This window comes from Anarhichas minor, unplaced genomic scaffold (assembly GCF_050575085.1).
Source record: "Anarhichas minor isolate MPS153535 unplaced genomic scaffold, ASM5057508v1 ptg000004l, whole genome shotgun sequence".
Taxonomy (NCBI): Eukaryota; Metazoa; Chordata; class Actinopteri; order Perciformes; family Anarhichadidae; genus Anarhichas; species Anarhichas minor.
This window is the reverse complement of record NW_027466450.1, coordinates 10,194,652-10,221,089: the sequence shown is the minus strand read 5'-3', so window position 1 is coordinate 10,221,089 and position 26,438 is coordinate 10,194,652. Positions and strand designations below refer to the sequence as shown.

Here is a 26,438-nt window from a genome sequence, read left to right as displayed (position 1 = left end):
ATGTGGTCTAGAATTATGAATAGATTAACAGAGATGCATAACGAACAAACGAGGACCTCGCAGAATGCAAAACTGTGCAATGATAGCTCTCTGATGAGTATGTTTTTTTCACCGGCACAGGGTGTGGAACATAAATTCTGAGTTTGACCTCTGTGTTGGGAACAAGCAGCAGGTGACTGCAGTTGTTTGCCACTGGAGTTGTTGCATGGAAAGGTTTATTAGAGGAACCCTCAGTCTCTCCAAATATGTGCTGCTTTATTTCTTTAGATATTATTCCAAACAGCATGATAAGCAGTTTCAGGGCTCTCATGATGTAAGAAAAAATTAATTTTACATAAATCCCTGTTGTAACAAGACTGAGATGAAGTAACATCACAAGCCTGACTGTGTCAGCAGTAATCTTAGTGCTGACATGCACCGACTTTCACCTCTCCTTCCTTATTAGCCAGGTGAGGTGTGTGTGTGTGTGTGTGTGTGTGTGTGTGTGTGTGTGTGTGTGTGTCCACCCATCCATCCCTCCATCAGGAGTCTTGACAAGGTACATGTATCACTTAGCCCTGGGCTGTCCGGCCTTTCCCATAAGCCACCGCTGCCTGGAAGATTAATGACCATCTTAATCTCACACTTAAAGACTGTTAATAGGTGGACCTGCAGACAGACGGACCTCTCTCATACTCTGCAGGAAAGAGACCCTCATTTTGTTTTGTATGTTTTGCCATTTATTCACCTGCCTCTATAAAGTACAGCATCACTGTTTTACCATCACACATGTTGAGTTTGTTTATTCATAAGATAAGAGATGATCATAATAAGAGATAAAAGACTAATCTCTCTGTATGTAACAAAGCATTTTTGTCTGTTATATGGAGGTCGAAGAAAAGGCCATTCTGTTTTTCTTTCCAGTCATTGAGAAAACTCATCAGTGCATCTATATTAAACATCTGTTGGACACATCTGTTCAGCAGATTGACCTCAGATGATGATGAAGAACGAATTAAACTATGGTTAATAAATTATGAGCCAAACTAGGGAAAATGTTTGAGCTTGTAATTAGAGGGTCACTGGTTTGATTCCTTGGTAATTCATTAGGAAATGAGTGACTGAGCTGTAAGGAACATAAAAAATAATGTCGGTAACGTATAACAATTACAATTTCTAAAGTTTAAAAATGATTAAAAGAGCTGAAAGTGAAATTTACAAACCAAAGAAAAAGTGCATTTGCTCTTGTTATCGCCTCTTGGATAGTGGTTGAACTCCCTCACCCTTTATTGTAATAGACAGCGAAGAGATGACAGGAAAGGAGGGGAGAAAGCGATAGGGAATGAAAAAATTTGATTTTAAGTGTTGCTTTTTTGGCACAACAGTAAGTAACATAATAATATTACTTCTGAGCTGAGAAGGAACCGGGCTATCCAGATGTGTACGAGACCATGTTGCAGGTTAAAAAAGAAAAGGTGAGGGACTGTGTATAACCAGTTCTTGAATATTGCTATGAATAATGTCCTCTCAGTCATTTGGCAGTAATTAGATAAATGAATGCTTATTAGCCACTTCCTAGTTTATGAGTGTGCACGCAATGATTTCATTAAATCTCCCATGAGGAATTCATGGAGGGAGAACTGCCACTTAATGGTTGAATAAGGACTTGAGTGTGTTTATAATGCTCATACTCATTGTCATAAACCACAGTCTGTCCCAAGTATATGAGCATCAATTACCAAGACGTGAATGAGGGTGATCATTTTGTCATTTCAGGTTGCCCTTTCTTTTCCCTCTCTCTGTTTTCTGCCCGAGTGAGCTGAGACGACAGTCAATTAAGTGCAGACATGCTGTATTGTGTGTGTCCTCATGTTACAAAGAGCTGAAGAGGCAGCGCCTCATTCTCCTCATTGTGTCAGATATTCATTCTAACAAGTTGGCATATACACGACGTACCTCTGCTCGCCTGCCATTCAAATGCGCATTGATGATTCTCTGCTATGGTGACATTGGCTCAGCTGCCTAATCAGTCGTCTCTCAGCGGCACTTTTCTTTAAGACATTAAATGCTGCTTCATATAGAAACTCTACTCTCACACATGCAGGTGGAGAGATGTCTAATTCATTTGTTTCACTTTGTCTGGGTCGCAATTTGTGAATATATTTAGTGGGGAGCGAAAGATTCTGTTTTGCCTCTCAGATTTGTGTGTTTTCCTTTCTGAAATGAAATCCTCAGTTTAAGTCTCTGCAGGTATACTCCCCCTTCTAAGTACCGAATGCAAGAAAACCTATACTTAATAAAGAAATGTGATATCATAATAAATTGTGAGTATTTAGTATTATCTGGTCATATCACATCTTATATATTTATGAAGTGTTTTCTATGTTAACATTACTCTGAGCTCTATTTCTCACCATAGAAAGTCTTTCATAAGGGCTAAAGAAACACGTTTACACATTTACAAGTGAAACGTATGTATAGCAGCACAACCTGACGCTGCCTTTGGCTAACATGTTTGCTGATTCTCTGCTGACTAATTAAATAAATTTGACTGTTAAATCAAGAGTTTGTTAGCTTTAAGGGTAAAACAATCTTACACAGAAAACCAAAGAAGCGCTGATAAATTTGGTCAGCTGTCATTAATTGTATAGGACTATCGCATGTTCTGAAAGCCAATGTATTGTTATAGTAATTTAATAATGTATCAGTGGTACTGATTGGTACTGTCTGGACCAAGTCTGATACGAGGACAAACAGCATTGTGACCTGATATTAAATGTGTGTGTGTGTGTGTGTCTGAGTTTCACTGGTGGATCTGAGAATATCTCAAAAGTTCAGACTGTGCTCGAGGTTCGCTGTCTCATGCTGCGTGTCGGCAGTCTGACAGCTTCTCAGTCACACACAAGAGTAAAGGACGGAGAGCAAGACTGGCACAATGATATGTTTATTGAGAGGCTTTGGATAATAGAAAAGGTGGTGGCTGCTGCTGGAATATCACAACCATTGACAAAGAAAACATGGACATGAACTCCCTTATCTAGACACATACACACACACACCCACACACACACTCACACTCTTCACCTCCACTCCCGTCACTCCACAGAGAGAAAAAAACTTACGACAATGCACAGGACAAGACGGTAATCACAGTTTCTACGAGCTCATTTCTACATGAAAAAAATTCACAGTTACACATATATGAGGGAGCTTTTCTTCTTAGGCACGGCAAAAGCAATAAGATGCATATCTCAACAACGACAAAATGATGATAAAAATAAAACATTTTGCACGTTTTCATAAATCCTCAGGGGCCCAGATGGACTGAATATTTACACGGGATTTAAAGTGGGAACATGCTCTTTTTGCAGCCCGCAGGGACTCGAGTGAAAAGGTCGCACTCGCACCAAAGGAGAAAATGGGTATAGCATAGTATATGGCAATAACGGTGACAGGACAAATACATGTCTGCATGTGTTTGCTCTTAACCGGACTGCTCCCAGAGTAAGGACTCAGTTCATCTGGTTACCCCCCTGTATACATCTTTATATTATCTCTCTTCTTAGACATATACACATTTATAATTTGCAGAATTTGGGACTGAAACATTTAATATAAATGTAATCCCAGGTCAGACAGAAGAATGGCTATTAGAACATCATCAGTCTACATACAGCTCCACTGTCCAGCGGCGACAACGCTTCGAAACGATTATATACCAGTAATTCAAATACAGACAATATCACAGACAGTTAATTGAGCCTGTTTTTTTTTTTTTTTTGCTCTATTTCTAATTTTGTAATTCAAGATCAGAAAGTTCACTGTGTTGTCCTGTCTGTGCAGAGCGCTTCAGGAGTACGGTAAATATATAACAAGGTAATCATTGATGATTTAGCAGCCCTCTTCTGCACGCTGACACGACAGGAACACCAAGGCAGACCCTCACACTCCTCCACTCGTCTTTGGGAAACCTTGTGCTCAGATAGGAGAGACAGTCAGTGACGCTCTCCCTCTCTCTCTGGTTCCAATACAGCTGCTGTAGCAGCTGGACTGTGAAACATTTTAGCTCTTTGACAGGTTGTAGCACACACCCGTAGCCTTGTACTTTTTTAAATGAGAGCCGCTAGACTAAGCTGGTGTTTTCATTTGTTCTGTTATTGAGTCCGTACAGTTGTCTCAGGGAACCACACAGTCAAACAAGGAAGCACTGAGGCGATAAAAGGTTCGTTTCCAAGCAGTTTGACAACACCGAGTAGAAGAAAAGATACTCAAGTACTGAGGTGTATTGCTGGCATTAAGTCAATTTCCACACAAGTACTACATCAGAAACAAAAAACCATCAAACCTAAAAGATATTTGCTTTAAACTTAGAATTTCAAACATGAATTGAACTTCCATTTCCACCACTACGGTTCTGGATTGTAATGTTTTGCAAAATAATCGCAAGCTAAAAACTGAAGTAAATGTGTTTAATTGGCTCACAGGAATGAGCTTCTCTCACTCAAATGACATAAAGCCAAATTAGGTTCCAACTTGTTCAAGTTGTACAGAGTCATTCAGTAATTATGAACTCATTTTCTCCCTACCATTTCATCTATTCACCAAAGTCTATCATTCAAAGTTAATTAAACCCAACTGTAATGGATAGAGTGGAATATTGTCATTTGAAACAAGAAGACCAACCGTCTTGAGTTGTCAGGCGATGTGTAAGTGTGGGAATCTCCTGCATCTCTACCATCCATCCCATAGGACATGAATGCAGAATTTGTCTAAAGACCCTCCAGATGCTTTATTTCATCACAATGAGCCGACAAGGCCTGGCCCATTCCAAAGGATCCTCTACAAAAGGCCAAGAAACACTGGCGTAACCCATTATGTGCTGATCGACTGCTCAATGGAGCGTTCGGGGAATCTTTGTCAACTCGTGAACTCACGTGATCACGATGACCTGCCAGGTATACGAGTAATCATACCAAATGGACTCGACCCGACTATAGGGAGTAAATAATGGAAGCCATGGCATGAGCTCCACCATTTGCAGCATGGACATGTTAATCACACAGGGCATTACAAATAAATGGAAGTAGCATGGATATATTTACCACTAACCCGGTCCACTGTTCACCTGGTGTTCATTGTGAGTTGTACGTCATACATCACAACTCACACTGCAACCTTTGTTGGCTGTTTGATGGTAAAAAAAAACAAAATAGTCTATAATTGAGGTGACAAGGAGAGCCTGAACACACCATTAGTTTTTATCTCTGCATCCTTCAGGATGTTCAGCTCCTGATAAATCACCAAACCGCTTGAAAAACAATACTTAAAACAATGCACATTAACAAGACATTTTGAATTCCTGCTGGTAAATTTATAATTTTTTTAGCTTTCACACTCTTTTCCTATTCTCAATGTCTGGCTCTGTGCTACTGGCTGAATTAGCTACAACAGTGATACTATTGCTTCACATACGGCAGGTAATAAGAAATGCTTGGATGCTCAGTGGCAGTATTCAGAGCAACAACATACACACAAGGCAATGGGATGGCATGTGGGGCAGGATTCTTAGCCAAAACTTATTCATTTGAGATAAAACTTTTCATCTTCACAGCTAAAATGGTTTATCACAGTGGAGATGGCATTATGGCGCAGTACGTGTGTGTGTATGTGTGTGTGAGAGTGAGTGTTTTCCTGCATGAATAACAGACGCGTTTGTTTGCTGTGTGCTTGTTTAGATAAGCCTGCGCCTGGATGTACGGCTTCCAATGTTTCTGAGTGTGTGTGTGTGTGTGTGTGTGTGTGTGTGTGTCAGCTCAGCAGATGGAGTTTGATTCTCATGACACAGGGAAATCTCAATCCCACAATGCACTGGGAGCGGCGCCAAATGAGGAAGCAGCAGCAGCAGCAATGAGGAACCAATCACAGCTTGAATTCTGGAGAAAAAAAAAAAAAAGTGCTTCGCCTCTCTCTTCCTCCCATCGGTGTTGCGCCAGGAATCGCCATTGTTGTGCTATCCATCAACATGAATTGGGTCTAGAGAGCATGAGTTAATTCTCAACTCGTGTGCATAAAAACACGCACACGTATCACAGACACAGTAAAAGCGATTAACACAGATCACAAAGGAAAATGGGGACAGAAGTGGCGGTTGGTTCCCCATCGTTTCTGAGCAGACAAAAGCAAACAGGAATGTCTGTAAATCCTGGCTTCATATAATGTCAACAGCAAGGAAATTCCCCAGAACAAAACTGAATGTATCATCCCTCTTGGGTCTATAGGGGGAATTATTCCAAAATTAGGCCTACTTTTACATGGGATCTCTTCCTTTTGTCATCCCAAATCCCCCGACAAGAATTGTCTTTTGTTGGATTGCTGAGCCATGGCGAGAGAGAGAGAGGAGTTGATCATATTTTCACGAGAACAGCAGAACATAAAAAATAGCTTAATAATACACCTACCGGCAGTCAACACAAGGATTCAGTAATAAGCAGTAGAAGCACATGAATGTACCAAAAAAACAAAGTGCTCCCAGTCAAACGAGTGGGATGGCAGGAAGATCGTTAAAATCATTGTGATGTGTCAAAGCAAACTGATGACATCACATTCCCCTGCCAAGAAAAGGCAGGTTCAGATTTGAAAAAACAGGACATTATCACGGTGCATGACTGTGTGTTTGTGTGTGTGTGTGTGTATGCTAGGGCTTGATCACCATGTGATTTTGAAGTCAGTGCGCCAAAATTGAAGAAAAAAAAAGCAATTTTCCAAAAAAGCATGTTAATGTTTGCTGGGATTTATACTAAGCCTCTGAAACAGCAGTTAGCTCACTGAATGAACGTCTTCACTGAAAAGCCGGACTAATGACATTAAGGCAGAGTGAGGCAGGTGTAATTGCAGGTTTTAGAACGTGACACCGTGGAACGATTTCTCTGGCCAGACATCAGGTTAGTTATGATCAGGGAACTGATATCTGTTAATAACTTAGCAGCTGCCCAGTATCTTTGACAGCAAAATCATATATTGATACAACCCTATTGTGTGTTTGTGTTTATTTGCTCATCGCGAAAAAAGAAGAAAAAAGAAACGTTCTTTGGCGGGTCTGGAACAAATGGAGGTCTTCACTCCCCTAATAACCAATCACAGTCCAGCGGCGGATTCTCAGATTGTCAACATAAATCTCGATGAACACCTCGGTGTGAGGTATGGACGGAAATAAATTCGGAGAGAAAGGGAGGTGGAGGAGAAGGTGGCTGGTTACCCCGAGGTAAGGGTCTTCATCAAGGTTTCCTCCGGTTAGTCGTCCCTTCCTCCCGTGCTACTGCAGGCCCAGCAACTGGACGCTGGTTTCCCATAGGCTTAGCCGCAGCTGGGGGTCAAATGTCGGTTGTGATGTCATCACTCTGTGCCCGTTGGCCCAGTAGCCCCCCCCACACTCCCCCTCCAAGGCCGGTGACAGAGCGGCGAACAACACCGTGGCAGCGCCCTCTGCAGGAGTCTGTGGAAGACGTGCACAAACACACACACACACACACACACACACACACACACACACACATACATACATAAATAAATAAATAAACATCAAAAAGAATTCAAGTGACTCCAGGATGACAAGTTCAACAACAAGTTATACCTGCAAAAAACAAATAACGTGTCTGTGTGTGTTTGTGAGTGAATGCCAATGGAGGGCTGGTGTCGCTGTATGTTAGCGTCAGTGAAAAGATGGCTCAGTGTGTTGGCCTGTGTGTGTGTGTGTGTGTGCATGCATAAGTGAGCGTGTGTGCGAGTGTTAGTGTTGATGCATTTTCACAATGATCTCAGTGTCAGCTGTGAGACCAGGAGCAGGTTTCAGAGCAGAGAGGGGCTCACATCCTGCGAGCATCAACAATACACTTGCAAACTTTGTGTGTGAGCCACTGTGTGTGTGTGTCTGTGTGTGTGTGGAAACTGAAAAAAAACGAATTATTTTGACAGACACTTGGACTCTAATCAGGTCATCTTTGAAAAAGTTTCACATCAGCTAGATGGGTTTTTTTCAGTAGAATATGCTGATTTGTTCTGATATAACGAGTAATACTTTCTGACCTGTGTAAGGGAGCCAGGCTGCGGGCACAGCTAACCCGTCCCATTTGAGCCAGAGGTGTCTCCACATCGACAACCCTCTGCTGCCCAAATCCCCGTGCCGTGACTGTCTATTTTTCTGTGTATGTTTCTTACATGTCTGTATGCCCCAAGTATTGTTTTTGTCTTTAATAATTTCGTTGTTTAATGCTTTACTTGCAAAGGATACCGAACAATACTCAGTAATTACGATGACTACTCCCTCCAAATATATATTGCAGCATGCTGCCTAAGAGCATCACAATTCTCAATGCCTTGCAGCTATTTGTCTTTTTTTATCTTGTGTGTGTGTGTGTGTGTGTGTGTGTATATATTGTATCTACTTCGTTGATTGTCCTTTTGTTGTCTGCTTTGTGATTTAGGGTTAATAAAGTACTCTCTCTCTGTCTTTTTAATACTCTCTCTGTTCATCGTCTCGCCTTTGGCTCTGAATGAACCTAAATGTTACGGCTCTACATAAAAAGGTGTCGTAACAGGAGAGACACAGTTTTGTGTGTTTCTGTGTGTGCGTGTTAATGATAACATGCATGAGTTTCTGTGATTAATGTGTTTTGCACATGTGGGGCAGAACCATCCCGAGGGTTGTGCTCGGAGGCCAATGCCTGTGACAATTGCCTTTTTGGGGCTCAAACGCGCACGCACGTCTCCTTCCATTAAATCCCAGGGACATTAACAGCAGCCTGCGGCCAGCGCTTCAAGCTAAGCAAGAAATGTTTTATAAATATAACACACAGTGAACAGCCTGCCTTGATTGTTAGTAGCACTTCCATTTTCAGTGATGTGGATAGACTGTGTATGCGTGCGTGTGCGCATGACTGATTGTCTGTGTTGAGAAAGCACACTTTGACACATTTTACCTTCAAGACATTTACACTCTAGTCATTCAGTAACAGAAACCAGCAGCGTTAAGTGTGGCTTGAGGGATCAATGATTTAAAGTGAAATCGATTAAAGCCTCGGAGTCCTTAAAAAAAAATCTTGTAACGATAAAGTAATTGAATCAAAATAAAGGGTTAGGGACTGTGAGTTGAGAGGGAAAGTGGTGAGTCATTGGTTTATTTTAGCTCTTATCATAAGTGTATTATAAGTGTACTTTAATATTTATATCATAGCTGCTTTGCTGACTTGTGCGAGTAAAGCAGATGAAAGTATAGCTCTGTGTTTTACCCTGAAAAGCAGGCGAGCGATGGCGCTCTGCACCAGGCTTAGGGGCGTCCAGAGATGGCGATAGAGAGCAGTATCCACCATGCCGGGGTCCACAGCACATGAACTCAGTGGGAAACCTCCACGCTGCAGCTCCTGGTGGAGGTGGGAACTAAATAACAGCTGGGCCAGCTTACTTTGACAGTAAGCAGCGTGGGCTGAATAACACTGGCTGAGGAGAGAGAAACCAATAAATACTGTAAGACCATGTTTAAATACAACAAGGATAAAAGAGCAGTTAAACAGTTGTTTTTCTCAGTTTATTCTACTGAACTGTTGCCACAATAGGTTGTATTTTTCCTGTTGAATAAGGCCAAGCTCTTCTTACAGTGGAAACTTAACGAGACCTCTCTGGACCCTCAGGCTCAACAGGCGAACAAGGACGCACAGTGTCATTGATGTGAAGCATCTGAAACCAGACAACCTCATTCGACTGCCGAGCCACAGCTCCAGCAACTTACAGAGATCTACAACTGGGGAGATCTAGTCCAACAATAAAAGTAACAGCAACAGCATTTGCTGATGTTTTCACACCTGCCAGGCAGTCGGCACGACACTGCAGTTTTCTTTTTTTCTTTTTATCATCTGCCGTTTGTGTATTTGTGTGTCTGTAGATTTTAAACCTGTAAAGTCATTTTAATATCACTTTGCTGTCATCGGAGAGATTTACACATCTGTTGATTATTGTTTAGATCGTTGATACACAGACTCCCTATTATATAATATTGAATATGTGTAAAGCTCATTGAGTATCTCATATACCCTCGAGGAAGTTCCAGATTGTAATTTTGTGAATTGTATTTCCTTTACAGTTGGTAAGTTTGTCAAATTAGCAACAAGACAGTTACATTAGGGACCTCACCCTTAAAACTGTTTGGTTTCATATTACTGTTAAGGTCAAATCTGGTCACAGCTATACCTTGTAGCAGTACTGGTGGGAAACTTGGGAGAATACAGACAGTTCCTTTTTTTCCAGTCGTCTTCCAAGCACCCTTGAGGGCATCACTAAAGCCTTGCACGGCATTAATAACGGAAAGAATCTTGAATTAAATTAGTATTAACGTATTGTGAGAGGCTAGGCACACTGGTATGTGCCTTTGCCCACCACTAGGGTAATGTAACACAATGAAGATATTCAGGCTGCTAATGCTCCAGGACAGCTAACTGGAATGATACTGAGCCAACTGGCGCCAACAGTTGCCCTCTCATGCCAACAAGAAAATTAGACACTGGCGTAGGTGATGGGATTTGAAATGTTCAAAGAACAAAGCAAAACAAAACAAAAAAGAACAGTTCATTCTGGTTTAGTACACCTATGGTATCATTTTTGTGGTTTTGTTCATTGGAGTTTGTTTACATCCTGTCTAATCATCTGACCGATTTCCCTGTGATCCCAGATCTCATCAATTAACTTGGTCAAATGTTATTATCACTGAAAAAAGTCCAAAACAAGATCCCAGTTAGAATAAACTGGAATTATCCTTTACTGATTAAATGTTTTTTAAATACCACTCTTTTAAAAAAAAGCCAGCTTTGTAATATATAATTTGCTATGGTTGTGATAACGTGTGTGTGTGTGCGCGTGTGTGTAAGCCCACCAGCTATTTAAATCATTTAGTCCGATCTCGCCAACGCGGTGGGCTGACGAGGAGACGTTGACAACGCGCGAGAAGTAACCACATTTCCCAGAATCCTTCAGTGTGTCCAGGAGCAGCCAGGTCAACAGGAAGTGGCCTAGGTAGTTCACGCCAAAGTGCTGCTCAAAGCCATCTTCAGTACGACCCTCAGGAACCAGCATGACACCGGCTTGACACACACACACACACACACACACACACACACACACACACACACACACACACACACACACACACACACACACACACACACACACACACACACACACACACACACACACACACACACACACACACAAAAATACATTTCAGTTTTGGATGTTGAATCCAAAGTGTTTGGTGTGCCTGATGCATCAAACACAAAATAGAACACAAAATGTAAAAAGAGCCCATGCTGTTCAAACAGCCTTAAATTGGCCAATGCTATTCTAATAATATAATAGAGGGGTCTCTAATGTGTCTGCAGAACTCATTATGTGTGATCACACCTGTGATCTGTCTTTAGTGACTCATCAGTGGATGACTCACCGATAAGGGGACACCTGTGGCCTCAACACTACGTGCTTGGATTGAGAGTGCTTTGACTTTGATGGAATTTAACCAAAGAAAAGAAATCCAGTCTGAACATTGACAATTTCAGGATTTCTATGTCACATCAAACACATTTGGAGGATGACGGGCTGTGTCGAACTTGAAATATACTGAATGTAAAAGTGTGTGGCTTCAATGCTTTAAATCCGTTTAAATTCAGTCAGATAACAGCATCTAAATTAATCTCGTTGAAGACTTCTACTTTTCTCACTGAATACTAGATGCACTACTGACATCTTCATCACTCACCATTGTTGACTAGAAGGTTTAGCGGGAGGCCCCGCTCCTTGAAGCGCTGGACAAATTGACGGACAGACTGCAAAGAGGCGAGGTCCAGTTTGGTGAACTCCACTGGAATGGACACACACAGACACACACACACACACACACACACAGATACACACGTCAGAGCCATTGTAAATGGATTATTTCTGCTGTAAGACATCAAAGAATGTATTAATCATCTCTTACAGTAGGCTCGGCGGGTTCTTAAACTACGATGCTGGCAGCGCTCTGCTTCAGTTGCTCCAGCACATTATTTCAAACCTTAGACTTCTTCCTGAGCCCCATCAGAGCTTAACACACCGTTATATCAGGTCTAATGTTTGATCAGACACAGGTAGGACAGCAATGCCCAGGAGCTGGTATGATCAGAGTGTGAAAGTGACTCTGTGTGCTTAAGAGTAAGTGTGTGTTTGTGTACTGTATGCAGTGAAATTACTTTGAGGATGCTGAACACTGTGATACTTCAAAACCTTGACAGACACACACTTCTTGTGGGGACATCTACTTAGCACCGTATGAAGAGTGTTAATGTTCAAGCAGCACTAGTATTGAAATACGTCCAGAAGAATAAGACAGCGATGAAGTGAGACCTAACTAGCCAATAAACGATATGGGATTACTGTAAATTGTCCGGTGTGTCTGTCCCTCATGTCACTGCTCCAACTCTGGGAGAATGTGTCATATTGAGTTGTCCATGTTTTTCCACTCCAGCACCATGTTTGTGTGCGTCTAAAGAAGTAAAGTCATCTTATTCAAACTGTAAAATGTACTAGATTGAGTTTTGCAAATTCAATTCTGATTTAGCGTTTACTCTTTATCTTTTCCGGCCAGTTTGTCAAACCTTACCAACTCTTTCTGTCTTCCTCATACTGTTGAGATAGATAAAAGTGAAGGTGTTCATCCCTCTTTCCCCAACATGCTCCTTGACTGCGGAGTCACTCCTAATCTTAAAAAAGTAAATTTAAATCTCCTTTCTTCTCTGCTAGAAAAACAAATGATAAGAATGTAAATGTCCTTTTTGTGACTTTTGTTTTTTTGTATATGGAATTGATAATTGTCTGATCAATCCCTCACCAAAAATCTAAGAGCAATATAAATGCAGCGTAAGAATACAAACACATCTGAGCATAGAAAAAAGCTTACTGAAGGATGTTCCCTTGTGCCATATTTCAGGCTCGCCAATATGTGCAACGTTTGCAACTTCAACAGGTTGAGCTGTTTCATTTTATGTTTGTCCTCAGGCCGGTAGGGGAAACCATAAGAGTTATTATAATATTCAGCGGGGACATGGTTTTCCACTTCAACTCTCAACGGAGAGGTGACAGAGGTAATATTCTATTTCACCGTATCAGAGAGAGCAGTGAGTCTGGGATCAACGATGACAATGTAAAGCGGGGATATCAACATATCGACATGAACCCGACCCAAATATGTAAATATCATTGTTTCGTGTTGAAGTACTTTATTGGTATTTGATAAATCCTGTTTGGGTAAAAAGTACTAAAACATGAGAGGATACAGAGAGAAGGCCGGGCCTTTCAAACATCAGGAAAATGACATATTGTTCCTCCCTATATAACGCCAATAAGCCTTGGAGAGGGTCAAATATAAACGGACAAAGACAGGAAGAGGACTAGGGAAGGAGAGCTGATGGAGCTGATAGAGAAAAAAGCCTCTGTGACAGATGAGAGCGCAGCCATTCCTGATGAAGGTCTGATAGCAGCCTTATCTCCAAGCCATGACGCTCACCTCATGCTGACTGTGTGTGTGTGTGTGTGTGTGTGTGTGTGAGTGTGTTTGCAAGAGAGAGAGAGAGAGACAGAGAGGAAGAAAAAAGAAAAGACAGAAGCAGCGAAAACAAATGTGTGCATTTGAATGACATCAACCACAACTATATCTCAGTGTGTGTCTGTGTGTATTTGGCTTGTATAACAGCAAGCAAATGTGTGTGTGTGTGTGTGTGTCCTGCCTGTCAGTCCTCTCCTCTCGTCTCCTCTCGAGTGGGCTCCCTTGGGGCCGGGCCCTTTCAGACAGCCCAGTAATGTCTAGAAAGCCCAGCGGGGGGGGGGGGATATGCCATCGACCTGGCATGGGCCCGCTGCTGCCGGCCCTCAATTAAGACCCCAGGATCCTCTATGAAGCTCAGCTTCCTTCACTCAAACACACAGACTGTGTTTTTATTACAGGGGAATTATTTAAAACCAATGACAGGAGCTGACATTAGAGACACACACATGCTGTTTAAGACCCACCGGATCCATTCAGTCTCCATTTCATCATTATTATCATTTCAGCTGCTTGTTAACTGAAATTAAACTGTGAACTGCAAATTAAACAGCTAGTGAATTATTTTAAATTGATTTTGAAAGCTGGTGCGAGTCTCTTACTGAAAGTGTTAAAGTGGTTTAATAAAAGCAATGTAGAAATAATGCAGAAATGTCTAAAGGCATGCCAGTTGATGATGTTACTTTAGGTGGAGTATGAAGCCATGTCAACAACCATAAATAATGTTAATACAAATATATATTATATATTTGAGTGTGCAGTACATAGCTGACGTATCGGTCGTGTTAATGTAATTTAAAGTTTGACGTAAACCCAGAGGTTTGTAAATCGTTTCTTCTGGACTGGATATTTATAATGCCCTGCCACTTTTCCATCATTTCATTACGGTCTTAAAACCTATTTTAGTACTTTATTTGACAGCTGAAGGCCAGTGCAAAAAAACACTTGGCTCGGGTCTTGCAAAATTTATAGTGCCATGATTTCAAAACATTTTTATCCTTTTCGTTCTCAACAACCAGTGTCACAAACTGCCACAGAGAGGTCTTAAAAGGATTGAGGGTTTGATAAGTAATTTAAATGCTGAATTCAGATTTGATAAAATGCATTAAATCCCACTTCCAATCTGAACAGCTAATTAGTTCCATCAGTTCAGTAAAGGGCCAGCACTTTGGAGATCCAAAATAATATTCATAACTGTGTTTTCATTAGAGTATAATCACGTAAATGAAAAAAAATGGCTGAATTCCTTTTAGCTGCTTCAGTTTCAGGGTCCTGGTATTGCTCATGCTGCTTCGCTGTCATGGCTCATCACGATACATAAATAGAACAGAGCCGTCGTTAATGTTTTTAGTAACACCTGTGCTTTTCAGTCAACATGCCTGCAGTGAAAAAGGACTAAACGACGTTACTGTTGCCTACAATACAACAGATTTTCGCCACAGTGTGCTTCTTGGCATTACTTCCAAACAAAGACACTTGAATGCACCATGTCACATTTGTGACTCGTGAAGTCTTGAAGGGGGCGAAAGTCAAAGGACGGTTTCATGGAAGAGTAGCGATTTCTCTCTCTGCTTCAGAGCTTGTGGACCAACACCGTCCTCTTCCCCTTTTCCGTTTCCTCTGCCACACAAACGGCTCCGTGTTTGCGTCTCAACCGGTTGCTCTTTGTGGACGGGAAAGCAGACACGAGAGTGTTATCCAATTGCGTCTGTAATTTTGAACACTAAACGTGATTAGAAATGGTTCCTGCCACATCGGTGCACAATCAGAGCCACAGCAGTCAACAAGATAAAAAAATAAAAGCTTGTTCCAACGGAGAATCCCTCAACGGTTTATACCGAAAACATGCCGATAACTACAGAGGAGGGAGCAAGTAAAAGTGGTCTAACGAATAATACAAATGAAAATAAACATGTTTATTAGTTATATGAAGATAATAATCTGATATAATAAGAAGCAAGGACTAAATGTTTACAGTGCATGCATTCATGTTTTAGCCTAAAAATCGATTTGAACTAAATCTTCCTACAGCAGACTTTAACATGCGTTGAGTGACTCGATTGTGAATACAGTAGACATGATGAAGCCAAATTAAACATAAAAATTCTTCGCTGGACTGTTAACACCTTGACGTGCTATTTATTTTTGGCAAATTCTTTGCTGTCAGAGATCAAACGACGGTCCTAATGCGGTCATATGAGACTGATCATCTTCAGACGTGTTTTCTAGATCAGTTTTATTCATTTTTGCCGTCAACACAACTCTGTAAAAGATGACTGTCAAGTCATAAACTCACCGTGATCTGAAGCATGTTATAATGTCCTTGCATCACACACCTTGCTACCTCTCTACTGTCTAAAATACGATTAAAAAACACATGACGCTGGATGAATGGACTGCCCCCCCCCCCCCCCTACAAAACCATCTCTTATGGGGTGAGAAGGGAGTAAATGGTTTCAATTTGAACTGCCTGATAAAAAAAAAAAACACAGTGATATCTAAGAATATTAAGTCTGGGCATAGTGCCAGTGTTAGCTCCTCCACAGACATTTTTCAGCTGACGCGGGAGAGAGGAGGCTGGCTGGAGGCCCAGTCAACTCCAGCTTGTAGTGTTAAAGGAATGATAAAGTCGAGACGGCTGTAAATCTCTCACTGCATATATCGTAAGGCTGTCTTACACACACACAAATAATATAGCACCACTACAAATAAACACGCACGTATACATACGTTGTATACACACACACGCAATCACTCAGAAATAATGCACACGAATGTACACCACGTCATGGTCGTAATGTGCACAAAACCGTATCTGTTGGTGTAGAAACGCACAGTAACAAGGTCAGTCTTTTATAAACGTTCAACTTAGTTCAATTACTTTTATGCGTTAACTAAACAAAGGCGACAAAAATTATGTTGATTGGAGTGAAAGAGCTTAGGTAAAATGGTAATAGTTTTTGGCGGAAGGGAACAGCTGGCTTACCTAAGCGAGAGAAAATGTAATGTGTGTTAAGCAGGCAAACACACACACACGCACACACACACACACACACACACACACACACACACACACACACACACACACACACACACACACACACACACACACACACACACACACACACACACACACACACACACACACACACACACACACACACACACACACACACACACTCAGGTTGCCTTGCTTCCCACTGTAATCTAGGTCCATGGTTTGAGGCACAAAGTGTTACTTTCAAGCGCACCGTGACTAAAGTTAGTGGACAGACAGCGCTGCCTTTGGCGAAAATACAAAAATAACCTGTGTGTTAGTGTGTGTGTGTGTTTATAATTTAAAGTAAAATGCTTTAAGCCTCATTGACTAAAGCCCACTTGCAGTCTGAAGGCATTAGCATATTTCCACAGGATTGTACTCAGGGTTTTCTAGGGACAGTACCTTTGTTACACAAGGCGATACACGACAACATGATACCAAATGGGACAAAACACCTTCACATGTACAAAGATATACTTACATACAAACAGGTGCAAAGGATTGTTCAACAACACAAATGCCTGTAATATTCATACTTTATAGTGACTGGTTTCTTCTATATGGTTGAACCAAAAACTTGACTAAATTAAGTCTCCTGTACCTTAAATACATATTAGTGTTGCTGCAGCTGGTATAGTATTTTTAGGTTTATGGTGGACATAGGGTGGGCCTATGGAGCAGGGCTGCATGCGCAACAGATTATGTGTGACTAACGGAAAATGGATAATGCGCTCACTCACTCGCTCACTCACTCGCTCCCTCATTCTCTCCCTTGCTCACTGTAGCCTACATAAAACTATCACAACATGAAATATGAATCCCCTCTTCCTCTCACAAACTTTGAAGCCTGCTCACAGCCCGACATGCTAACTAGCTCGCTTGCCCTACCACATCTACCTGCATCCAAACAGGAAGGCGGCGGTAAAGTAGTAAAGCCCGCCTCTTGCTTGATTGGATTGTCTGCCCGGTGTGACTTTGAGGAGCGGTGCGACTCCGCGCTGAAAAGTTGAGAATATTACGTGACTCCAATGAAAACCAAAATCAAAAAGCTTCTAGTGAAATTAAATTCTTTGTCATTGGTGACACATTGAAGTTCCCAGTTTAAGAACCACCTCTGCAGCTACAATGAGCCGTCTCCCATTTCTCATAACAGACAAATGTGCAAACACTAGGAAGGATGCCAAAGGGCGTTTGGACAGAGATGTTTAAAGCTCCTGCCTCACATACTAATGAGAATCCATTACAGTCTAATTCAAACACACACACACACACACACACACACACACACACACCAACACATTCTCATTCAGTGCACAAGCATCTGGCTACCGACACCCCCGTGTCCCTTATGCCTCAGTGCTTGCCAATTACAAAAGAAGTAATCAATTCCACCATAGCCCCGTCCGGGGAAATCGACTTCAATGACACCAGCTACATGGCCGCTGTCTCTGTACCTGACAGCACTTACACACAAGCAGGGACCCGAGCAGCCGGCGTTCTGCTGCTCCCCACTGGAAACTCCTATATAGCCTATATGAAACTTTAAACTATATGAAGCTTGGTTGCTAAGAACTGCATGTGGGGTAATTGGGGTCATTAGCAGAATCAGCTAATAATAACTGGAAATGGCTTTAATTTGTCTTAAAGTCTAAGTCCATAAATTCATCTATTACCTTGGTGCAGTACTACAACTTTGTCTCATTAGCATAAATAATGTCAACATTAGGTGAAAGAACCATATCGTGGCTACAAGTGGCCAAGATGAGCTTCCTGCGTAGGGTGGCTGTGCTCAGCCTTAGAGGTGAGGTGAGGTGAGGTGCTCAGACATGCTCCTCTGCGTTGAAAGGTGCCAGCTGAGGTGGTTCTGGCATCTGATCAGGGTGTCTCCTCCCTTCAGAGGTTTTCTGGGCAAGTTCGACTGGTAAGAAGCCCATTGGTTAGACCCAGAACACGCTGGAGGGATTATACACCTCGTCTGGCCTGGGATTCACCTCCGGGTCCCCGAGGAAGAGCTAGAAACTGAGGGACGACTGGAATACCCTGCCCGGCCCCGGATGAGCGGAGGATAACGGATGGATGAATGGGTGCCGAAAAGACTTTCGCAGAAGATACACCGGTGTATCCTTGCTTACAACTCCTGCGGCAAGCGTCCTTGCTCCCCGAGATGTATTTTGTGAATCCTAACATCCTTCACGTTTGAGCGCTGAGATTGATTTCCGGGTCACAAGCAGAAGGATCGAGGAGACGAAGAGGCATAAAATCCAGAAATGAGAATAGCCCGAGGTGTCTCCAGGACCACCTTTTGCCACGATGACGCACACACGGACTAAACAAGGTGAAAACAATACCAGCTATATGCTATTGCGGCTTGTAATAATAAATAATTAGTACAAATCTTTAAAAATCCTCCGAGGTAAACACCTGCTGACGAGCCTTGCAAGGTGATACCGACTCGAGGCCGTTTGGTACGGGGAAAAAATAAGTCACGAGTCTCCTTAGTCATGAGACGATGGTGGAATTTATGGTGCTGTGAAGGTCAACCGAATCAATTTCTCAACATGGGAGTTACAGAGAACACTGTAAGCGTTAGTCAATGGAGTAATAAATCTCGTTTGTCTCGTCTGCACCTCAATTTTTCCTCCACCTCGTCTTTCATTTCCCTCTTCTAGTTTCCTATATTTGCCCATTCATCATGTCCCCCCCCCCCCCCCCCCACCTCTGTCTCCTTCCATGTCCGCTCTTCACCCCTCCTCTCTAACATTTCGCTTGACTTATCTCCCCTCGTCGTCTGTTCAGAGGCTTTTCTCTCATATTTTCACCTTCCTCACTGTGCATCAACAACACTCCTGAGATTGTACGGCCAGCATGGAAGCGCTGTGTGTCTCTGTATGGGCGTACACACCTGCAGGTGTACAATTATGTGTGTGTGTGTCTAGTAAAAACTGTAGAAACAAGCCTGAGGGACACACTGCCGCAGCTTTGCCCTTTATCTTCAAACAGTGGCAAACGAGAACGAGTAAACACACGCACAAGCATGCGTGTGTGTGTGTGCGTTCTCAGACATCTTTGCAATGTTACCTTTGGCTTCTTTGTACTCTTCACAGATCCTTCTGACGGCCACCAGACCCTCCTGCTCATCCCTCCCACCTGGAAGAGAAGGAGACAACACAGATTAATACAATGTCTGACAAGTCCTGAGAGGCTTTTAATACAATAACACTGCATTTCCTTTTTCTTCCTCAGTCCTGTGTTCTTTCATCTTATCAAAATGTGTTTCCAAAAAGAGTTCTTCATACAACTGTTTAGCACTAGAGGAAGAACTCTGACTTCAAAGACTATAACAGTACTTTACATACAATTAATTATACCATCAAATACGTATAACCTATCAAATAAAAAGTACGCCTCGTGGTAAATGACACTTTGGGATCTGAACTGGCATCGAGAGACAAAATGGTTGTGAAAAAAAAACATGATCCTGGTTGTAAATATTTTTTGTCTCAAAGGGAGGCGACCGTAACATTCATGCAGAACTGAAAGTAGCATGTACAGAAAAAAACATACACACCAAATATCAATCAAAGTAGAAATAACTAACATGACATAAGGTGCGGTAACCTTACAATGGGTGTACTGTATTAATAAAAAGCTTGACAATACGGTGTGTTACTTACACATCAGACATTACGTATTGTAATATCTTTAACAAGCTCAGATGGCCTGGTGAAATACACAGGCACAGAGTCTATGACTCAGCACAGAGTTTTCTGTTTACAGATGTTTGCATACAAACTGTCTCTATGAAAGACAGAAGAATATATATTGCACAGGATGAAAATATAAGAAAGACACTTGGAGATGAAAGAAACTGAGCGCTGCTGTCTAATTTACTGACCCTTGTTTTCAAGAGAACCGCTCCAAGTTAGTCGCACAAGGGCACCGACAAACACACAACTTCATAAACTGACCTCCTACAAATGAGTGCGGACAATTAGGCTAGTCAATTAAGTCATAAATCAACTGAAAAAAACACTGATTGACAAAACATTAGTCAAACATTAGCTGGTTCCCACTTCTCAAATGTGCAGCTTGGCTGCATACCGCATACACACTGTATGAACACACACACACAGGCAAACTCTTTTTTTACCCCAAATCATACACACAAAAAGCCTACATGCACCCTCTAATTTTGTCTCTGCACACACACACACACACACACATTAATCTTGGATTATCACACAGGCCTAGCGCTGGGCTGAAGGATGCGGCTCCTCTGGTTGACGCGTTGCAAGGGTCACACAAACAGTACCGAAACTAAATAACTTCTGACAAACAGTTGTTCTTCAACAGGCATCTCTGCGTATGGACCAGCAGTCACTGAGAGCGCCGCATTTCATTAAATACACATTTCTGCACGAATGCGTTCGGTCAAAGCTCTCCATTGAAATAGACTCTGATTTAAAAAAAATGCCCCGTGGTGTTAATTTGCCAACCAAATATTTTGGGCTGGGGGTTGAAAATGTAACCTAATTAATTGATTTAAATAATCTTGCTTAAGCTGAACAAATGGATAAACGGTAAGAAAGTCCATACACCTCGTACTTTTATACTCACACCTGTGACAAGTTGAATATTAACCTCATGTCTGTGTGTATTTAGGTTACTAACTGTTTTTAACCATGACAAAGCTGATGCATCGTTTCCTTCTTACATCGTTGTAAAATAAACGGCGCTTATTTTATTCAATTACTCAAGAAGAAAGGCATTCAAACTGCACATTTGATATTTGTGTCAAGTTTGAACTTCCACATTTCCTTCATTCATGTATTTTCATTCTTTTTCTTGTAAAGGAACTACCGGTGCTGCGATGCACAACTTGCATGCATGCTGTAATTCACATGCTTCTAGTATATTCACTTCATTCCATTCATATTTCGCAGCTGCAAAGACTACATTTTCCAAATCGTATCATCTTATATTAAAAACACTCCAAAAGGCACCATTTTAATTCAAAAATCTACTCAAAACCCCTTCAAGCCCAATTGCATCCTGGTTAACATCCAACTGGTATTTGACAGCGCTGAGGCTTCGAAGCATACTCTCATCACACAAGTACTATGCAAGCACTCCACCTGAAATATGCATCCACTTCTTCTCAAGAGAGGACTCCACTTTACCATAAATATTCTCACTTTATGAATTATCTGACGAGGTGGGGCTACTTGAAATGGAGATGCACACACACAGTCCTGTATGATCCAACGGACACCTCGCCTAAAAGGTTCTCCATGTATTGACTTCGTGTGTTAATCACACGTAGGGCTCAAGTCTCATTTATGTTCTGCTTAAACCGTCTCCAAGGATACTCTGACATTGTCTTTGCGGTGCACACACTGAATGAATAAAGAGTTTTCTTCAATGTTTTGAAGCTTGTGACGTGAACTGAATGGAAAACACAGTCTCACCCTGGAAGCCGAGAGAGCATGGAGACGTATTGCTGTTCTATGCACGGCGTCTTGGAGGAAGTTCGATCCTGCTGTGGAAGAGGGGCTTTATGAAAAATACTTTTAGGTAAAAGAACATGTCCCTGTTAGTAAAGCTGACGTTAACGACTAATCAATTATCAAAATAGTTGGGAATTATTTTTCTGTTGACTCCCTCTTTGCGCAGACAGAAATCCACAGCGATTATTACAGTTCAGATTTTATTTTTCAGACTGTTGTGCAGTGGTGTTGTACTAGTTGTACTAAAATCTAAAGATACCTATCCCCACCTGTAGGCCACCGTAGCTCTCCGACACGCTTGGAAAGGGAGGGGCTGAGCTCAGGGGTATTTAGTTGGTTGCAACCTGCCACAAACCACTAGATGTCGCTAAAACGTACGCACTGTCCCTTTAAAGACCTGTGAATACTCAGTAGGAAGAAATACAGACTACAAGCACACTCGGTAAATTAAGTTTCTCTACTTATTCCCTGCTGCACCTCCCAGTAAAGGTATTGCATGAATTTGCTTTAGAACCATTAGTTGTCTATTCTTCTTCTGTGTTGACAATTTATTGGCAAACCCACTGCGGTCTTATCTTTTGGGGGAAAAATGTAATAAATTGAAGAAAAGCATTAGTAAAAGCCATTATTTATGCCCCCAAAAAATATAAAAGATAATGTTCGTTTGACAAATCAGGAGTTGCAATAATTGTAAATATAGAATATGGTTTTCACACGGGCACCTTAATCTACAACCGTTCTGTCATTTCTGTAAGTGATGTCATGCATTTTAAGGGTTATTTCCACAGAATATGAAATGTGAAATCCCTGTTTAGCTGTGAAACACTCTGCAGGACTACAAGTCTTAGAGTCGTCTGTGGTTTATTCTGATGACCTGATGATTGACTTAAGTTGAAACCAAACCAAGTAACTGTGGACTACAAACAGAGAATAAAGAGGAAAACTTGATCCTGTTAGTTTAATGGGAGCAGCAGAGACGACATCAGGCCCCACGGGACTACAGTACATTTGAGGAGATGCTAATGGCAGTTTGCTCAGCTGCACACCAGTGTTGCTGAGAGAAATCTTAAGATGAAAATGAAAATGCACTTCCTCAAAATATAATTCCCCAAAAACCCTCCAGACAAAAGAACAACGCACAACAATACAAACAACCAAACAGCTGCATCGCACCACTGTTGTGGTTCTACCACAGAGAAAACTACGGATGTAACTGATCAGGATACAAACAGCTTCAGATGCCGCTGGGCAGATTATCATTAGGCCTATCACTGTAACACATCAGTTGAATGGCTGATGTGCAGTTGTTTGCCAAGTTTTGCTCGACAAATCACTGTTGTTTTTTCCCCCCACAGGGTTGTTACTCTAATAATATTTTCATATTTACATTTATGCAAAAACTAAGTCCCCGGGTTGGGACCTTTGCTGCACGCATTGAAATCTCTAACTCGGATTCATCAATGTGCACCAAACAATTCACTTCAGAGCCTCGACTCAGAGGGCTCAACAAAATGCTGAGGTGTGTGAACAGGAGCTGAACCGCTGATCACAGACGGAGCCTTGAACTGCATAGCATTAAGGAGAAAGACAGGGAAGACATCGGGGGATACAAGATGAGTGAGTGATAGTGCATCGCATCGCCTTGATAAGTAGGTACTCAATGGCACTTCAAGGAAGGAAGAGAAATATATAGACATAGTGGCAACGGGAATGCATTGAGCTGAATCTATATACAGTACAAGTACACGGTCTTGTTTTTATCTGTTTTTCGTATCAAACTTTCGATGGTAGCAGCTATAAATTCAGACCTGTTGATATTATTTTAACAGGTTACACAGATCATTTTAAAGGGTCATTAATCTCCTCTGTTTGGTTATTGGTTAACTTTCTTTATGAATATTAAATAAACGCTCTTGCCTTTTCTTCAACACATCTTTACCAAGTTAAAAAATTCATACTTAAGACTTTGTATACAGATCATTTTGTTTTTCTGTGTCAGTGCACAGTACAATTTTGGGAGTTTCACTTAGACGCTTCCCTTACAAGACTCGGTTGCACTGCATTGATCTGCAGAGAGTTAATATCACTAAATAATTTATGGAACAATACCAGACCTTGTTTTATGCAATAAAAACAAAGCCTCTCTTAATCCTAAATTTGCATTTAACAGCCTTTTAATCCCAGCAGAGCTCAAACAGTCTTGGCATCATCTCACAGTGGAACTTTACATATTCTCTTTTGATGAAAACAAACAGTTTTGATGTTATTCCAAACCTTGAGCGGATCAACGAGTTCTCAAGAGGCATCTGAATGCACTGTTGACCGTCTCGTACTAATTAAGGATCTCTGACAGCGACAGGCTTTTTTTTTTTAAACAGGCACACAGGGGATGCCTTTAATGTGACTGACACTTTATTATAAAGGAGATGAATCTGTAGCTTAGAAGCTGTATACCCAAACAACATGGATCCCACGCCATTCAGCGAAAAGACGTACTGCTTGTTCCCATTCAACCTATTTGGAACACAGCCAGGAGGATACTGTAATAACAAAAATTGCAAAACCCACAGCAATTCTGTGGAGTGTCCTGTGTAATCGGGACCACTCTCTGGATGTTATTTTGAAAAAGTAATGAATTAAGAATTTCTCGTTGCTCTCTTTAAAGTTATCATAACCTTACCTAACTTGTCTCTCAACAAGAAAAGACATCCCGTTATTAATCATCTCCCTTTAGTGTTACTTTCTAAAAGTCATACCATCACTTAGCTGTCCTCTACTCAGCCTGAAAAGTTTTTTTTGTCCCCCTCGTCCCTGTATTAGTGCCGAACAACCGGGCGAAACTAATCTCAGCCGGTTTAGCAGTGATTGAGGCGTCATTATCTGTGACGAGACAAGGCTCAATTCTTCCATCCGTGCTTTGACAGATTGCTCCGTCATGTTCGCTGCGATGCACAGGTGACTCTGACCCGGGACGCAATTTGCACTCTGTGGTGATAATTTCCTTTTTTTTAATGCGATACAAATTCAAAATAATCAATTCATTTATCAAAGTGCCCTCTGCCTGCTGTGTTAAAACGGCACTTTGTAATTTTGAAATGCACTACAAATGTAAAAATTGAGTGTAAACAGGTGGAACCCAACCTCTTTCAATCACATGTGTGTGTGTGTGTGTGTGTGTGTGTGTGTGTGTGTGTGTGCGTGTGCCCGTTCTTGGTCCTGTTTGCATGTCGGCGGTGAGGTGCTTGATACTGTACCTATGATAACATGCGCCCCCAGCTTGGCCATGTGGCGGACCGCCTCATAGCCGATTCCCCTGCCTCCTCCCGTCACTATGGCCACCTTGCCATCTTGTCTGGGCATCACTGGCGGAGGCAGAAGAGGACACGCAGATATCAGGGAGGATGTCATTTTGATAAGGAAGCTGCTCCTTGTCCTTGCAGAAAGACCTGTAGATGGTCCGATGAACTCAGATAGACTCAGATATACTTGTGTTTTTCCTGAGCTTGATTCCACCTTTTTCTTTGGGTTCATCGTGGTGGTTTTGTCTCATTTGTTTTAGTACATGCATCATGATGATGGATAACAGAGTTTATCATGCTTCTTTTTTTTTTGCAAATACTGTTGAAGTTTGCATTATGTTAAATCATAATTAGTGCCAATTTAACACACAATAATTTGTAATGCGTGTCTGACTGCTGACCTAGTGTTAATTTAAATCACATCCAATTACACAAAATACCAACATATTCCAATATAATTAATGTATGGAACAGTATCTGTTCAATGCACAATTCTGAGTCGCTGCACTTCATAAATATACTCTGCTTCATGTGTATTCATTGAACTGTAGCCGATATAAAAATTATGTATCCGTTTACCAAACTGCGTTATAAAAAGTGGAAATTTAACCCCAATTAATCGGCTACAAACGTAAACGCCTTCCAAGAAGATACTTTGAGAAGAGGACGAGACGTTAAGCTCTTCCGGATAATTCGGCAATGATAATAAACAAAACGACCCTTTATTTCACCCCGTGTTTACTTCTTTCTAACTAGCTTTAGCTAACGTAGCTAGCATTCTTACTGCCCCCACGGTGACAGCCGACACTAACTTAACGCTAGTCAACGAAAGTGCACCATATCGTTAGTTGCACCAACCTGGCAACCCGAAGGGTCTGCTGAACAGCTGCACCAACAGAGCCTTGAAACCTTGCAGATACAGTCTGATAATTGGCAGAAGACAAGACCGAACCGCAGATAGCATCTTTGCCTCGCTCTGTCACGCAGTGAGCGGA

At 41.7% G+C, this 26,438-nt stretch overlaps 1 protein-coding gene across 1 annotated transcript; it reads right to left on the bottom strand.

Annotated features, from left to right (window-relative positions):
• Window positions 1–2,905: 2,905 nt before the first annotated feature.
• On the bottom strand, window positions 2,906–26,438 carry LOC142969163 (polyprenol dehydrogenase). Its single transcript, XM_076108845.1, has 7 exons — window positions 26,302–26,438; window positions 25,399–25,506; window positions 19,716–19,784; window positions 11,777–11,878; window positions 10,898–11,105; window positions 9,264–9,471; window positions 2,906–7,471 (listed from the first exon to the last, which is right to left on the bottom strand). The coding sequence occupies exons 1-7, from the start codon at window positions 26,405–26,407 to the stop codon at window positions 7,292–7,294; spliced, it is 981 nt and encodes a 326-aa protein (XP_075964960.1). The 5' UTR covers window positions 26,408–26,438; the 3' UTR covers window positions 2,906–7,291.

Excerpts from the sequence above, each read along its gene's own strand:
- LOC142969163 (XM_076108845.1), bottom strand. The coding sequence starts at position 26,407 with ATGCTATCTGCGGTTCGGTCTTGTCTTCTGCCAATTATCAGACTGTAT. Across the intron at positions 19,785-25,398 it reads GGGGGCGCATGTTATCATAG|GTGGGAGGGATGAGCAGGAG; the intron begins GTACAGTATCAA and ends CTTCTCTTCCAG. Across the intron at positions 7,472-9,263 it reads TCGCTCGCCTGCTTTTCAGG|ACTCCTGCAGAGGGCGCTGC; the intron begins GTAAAACACAGA and ends CGTCTTCCACAG.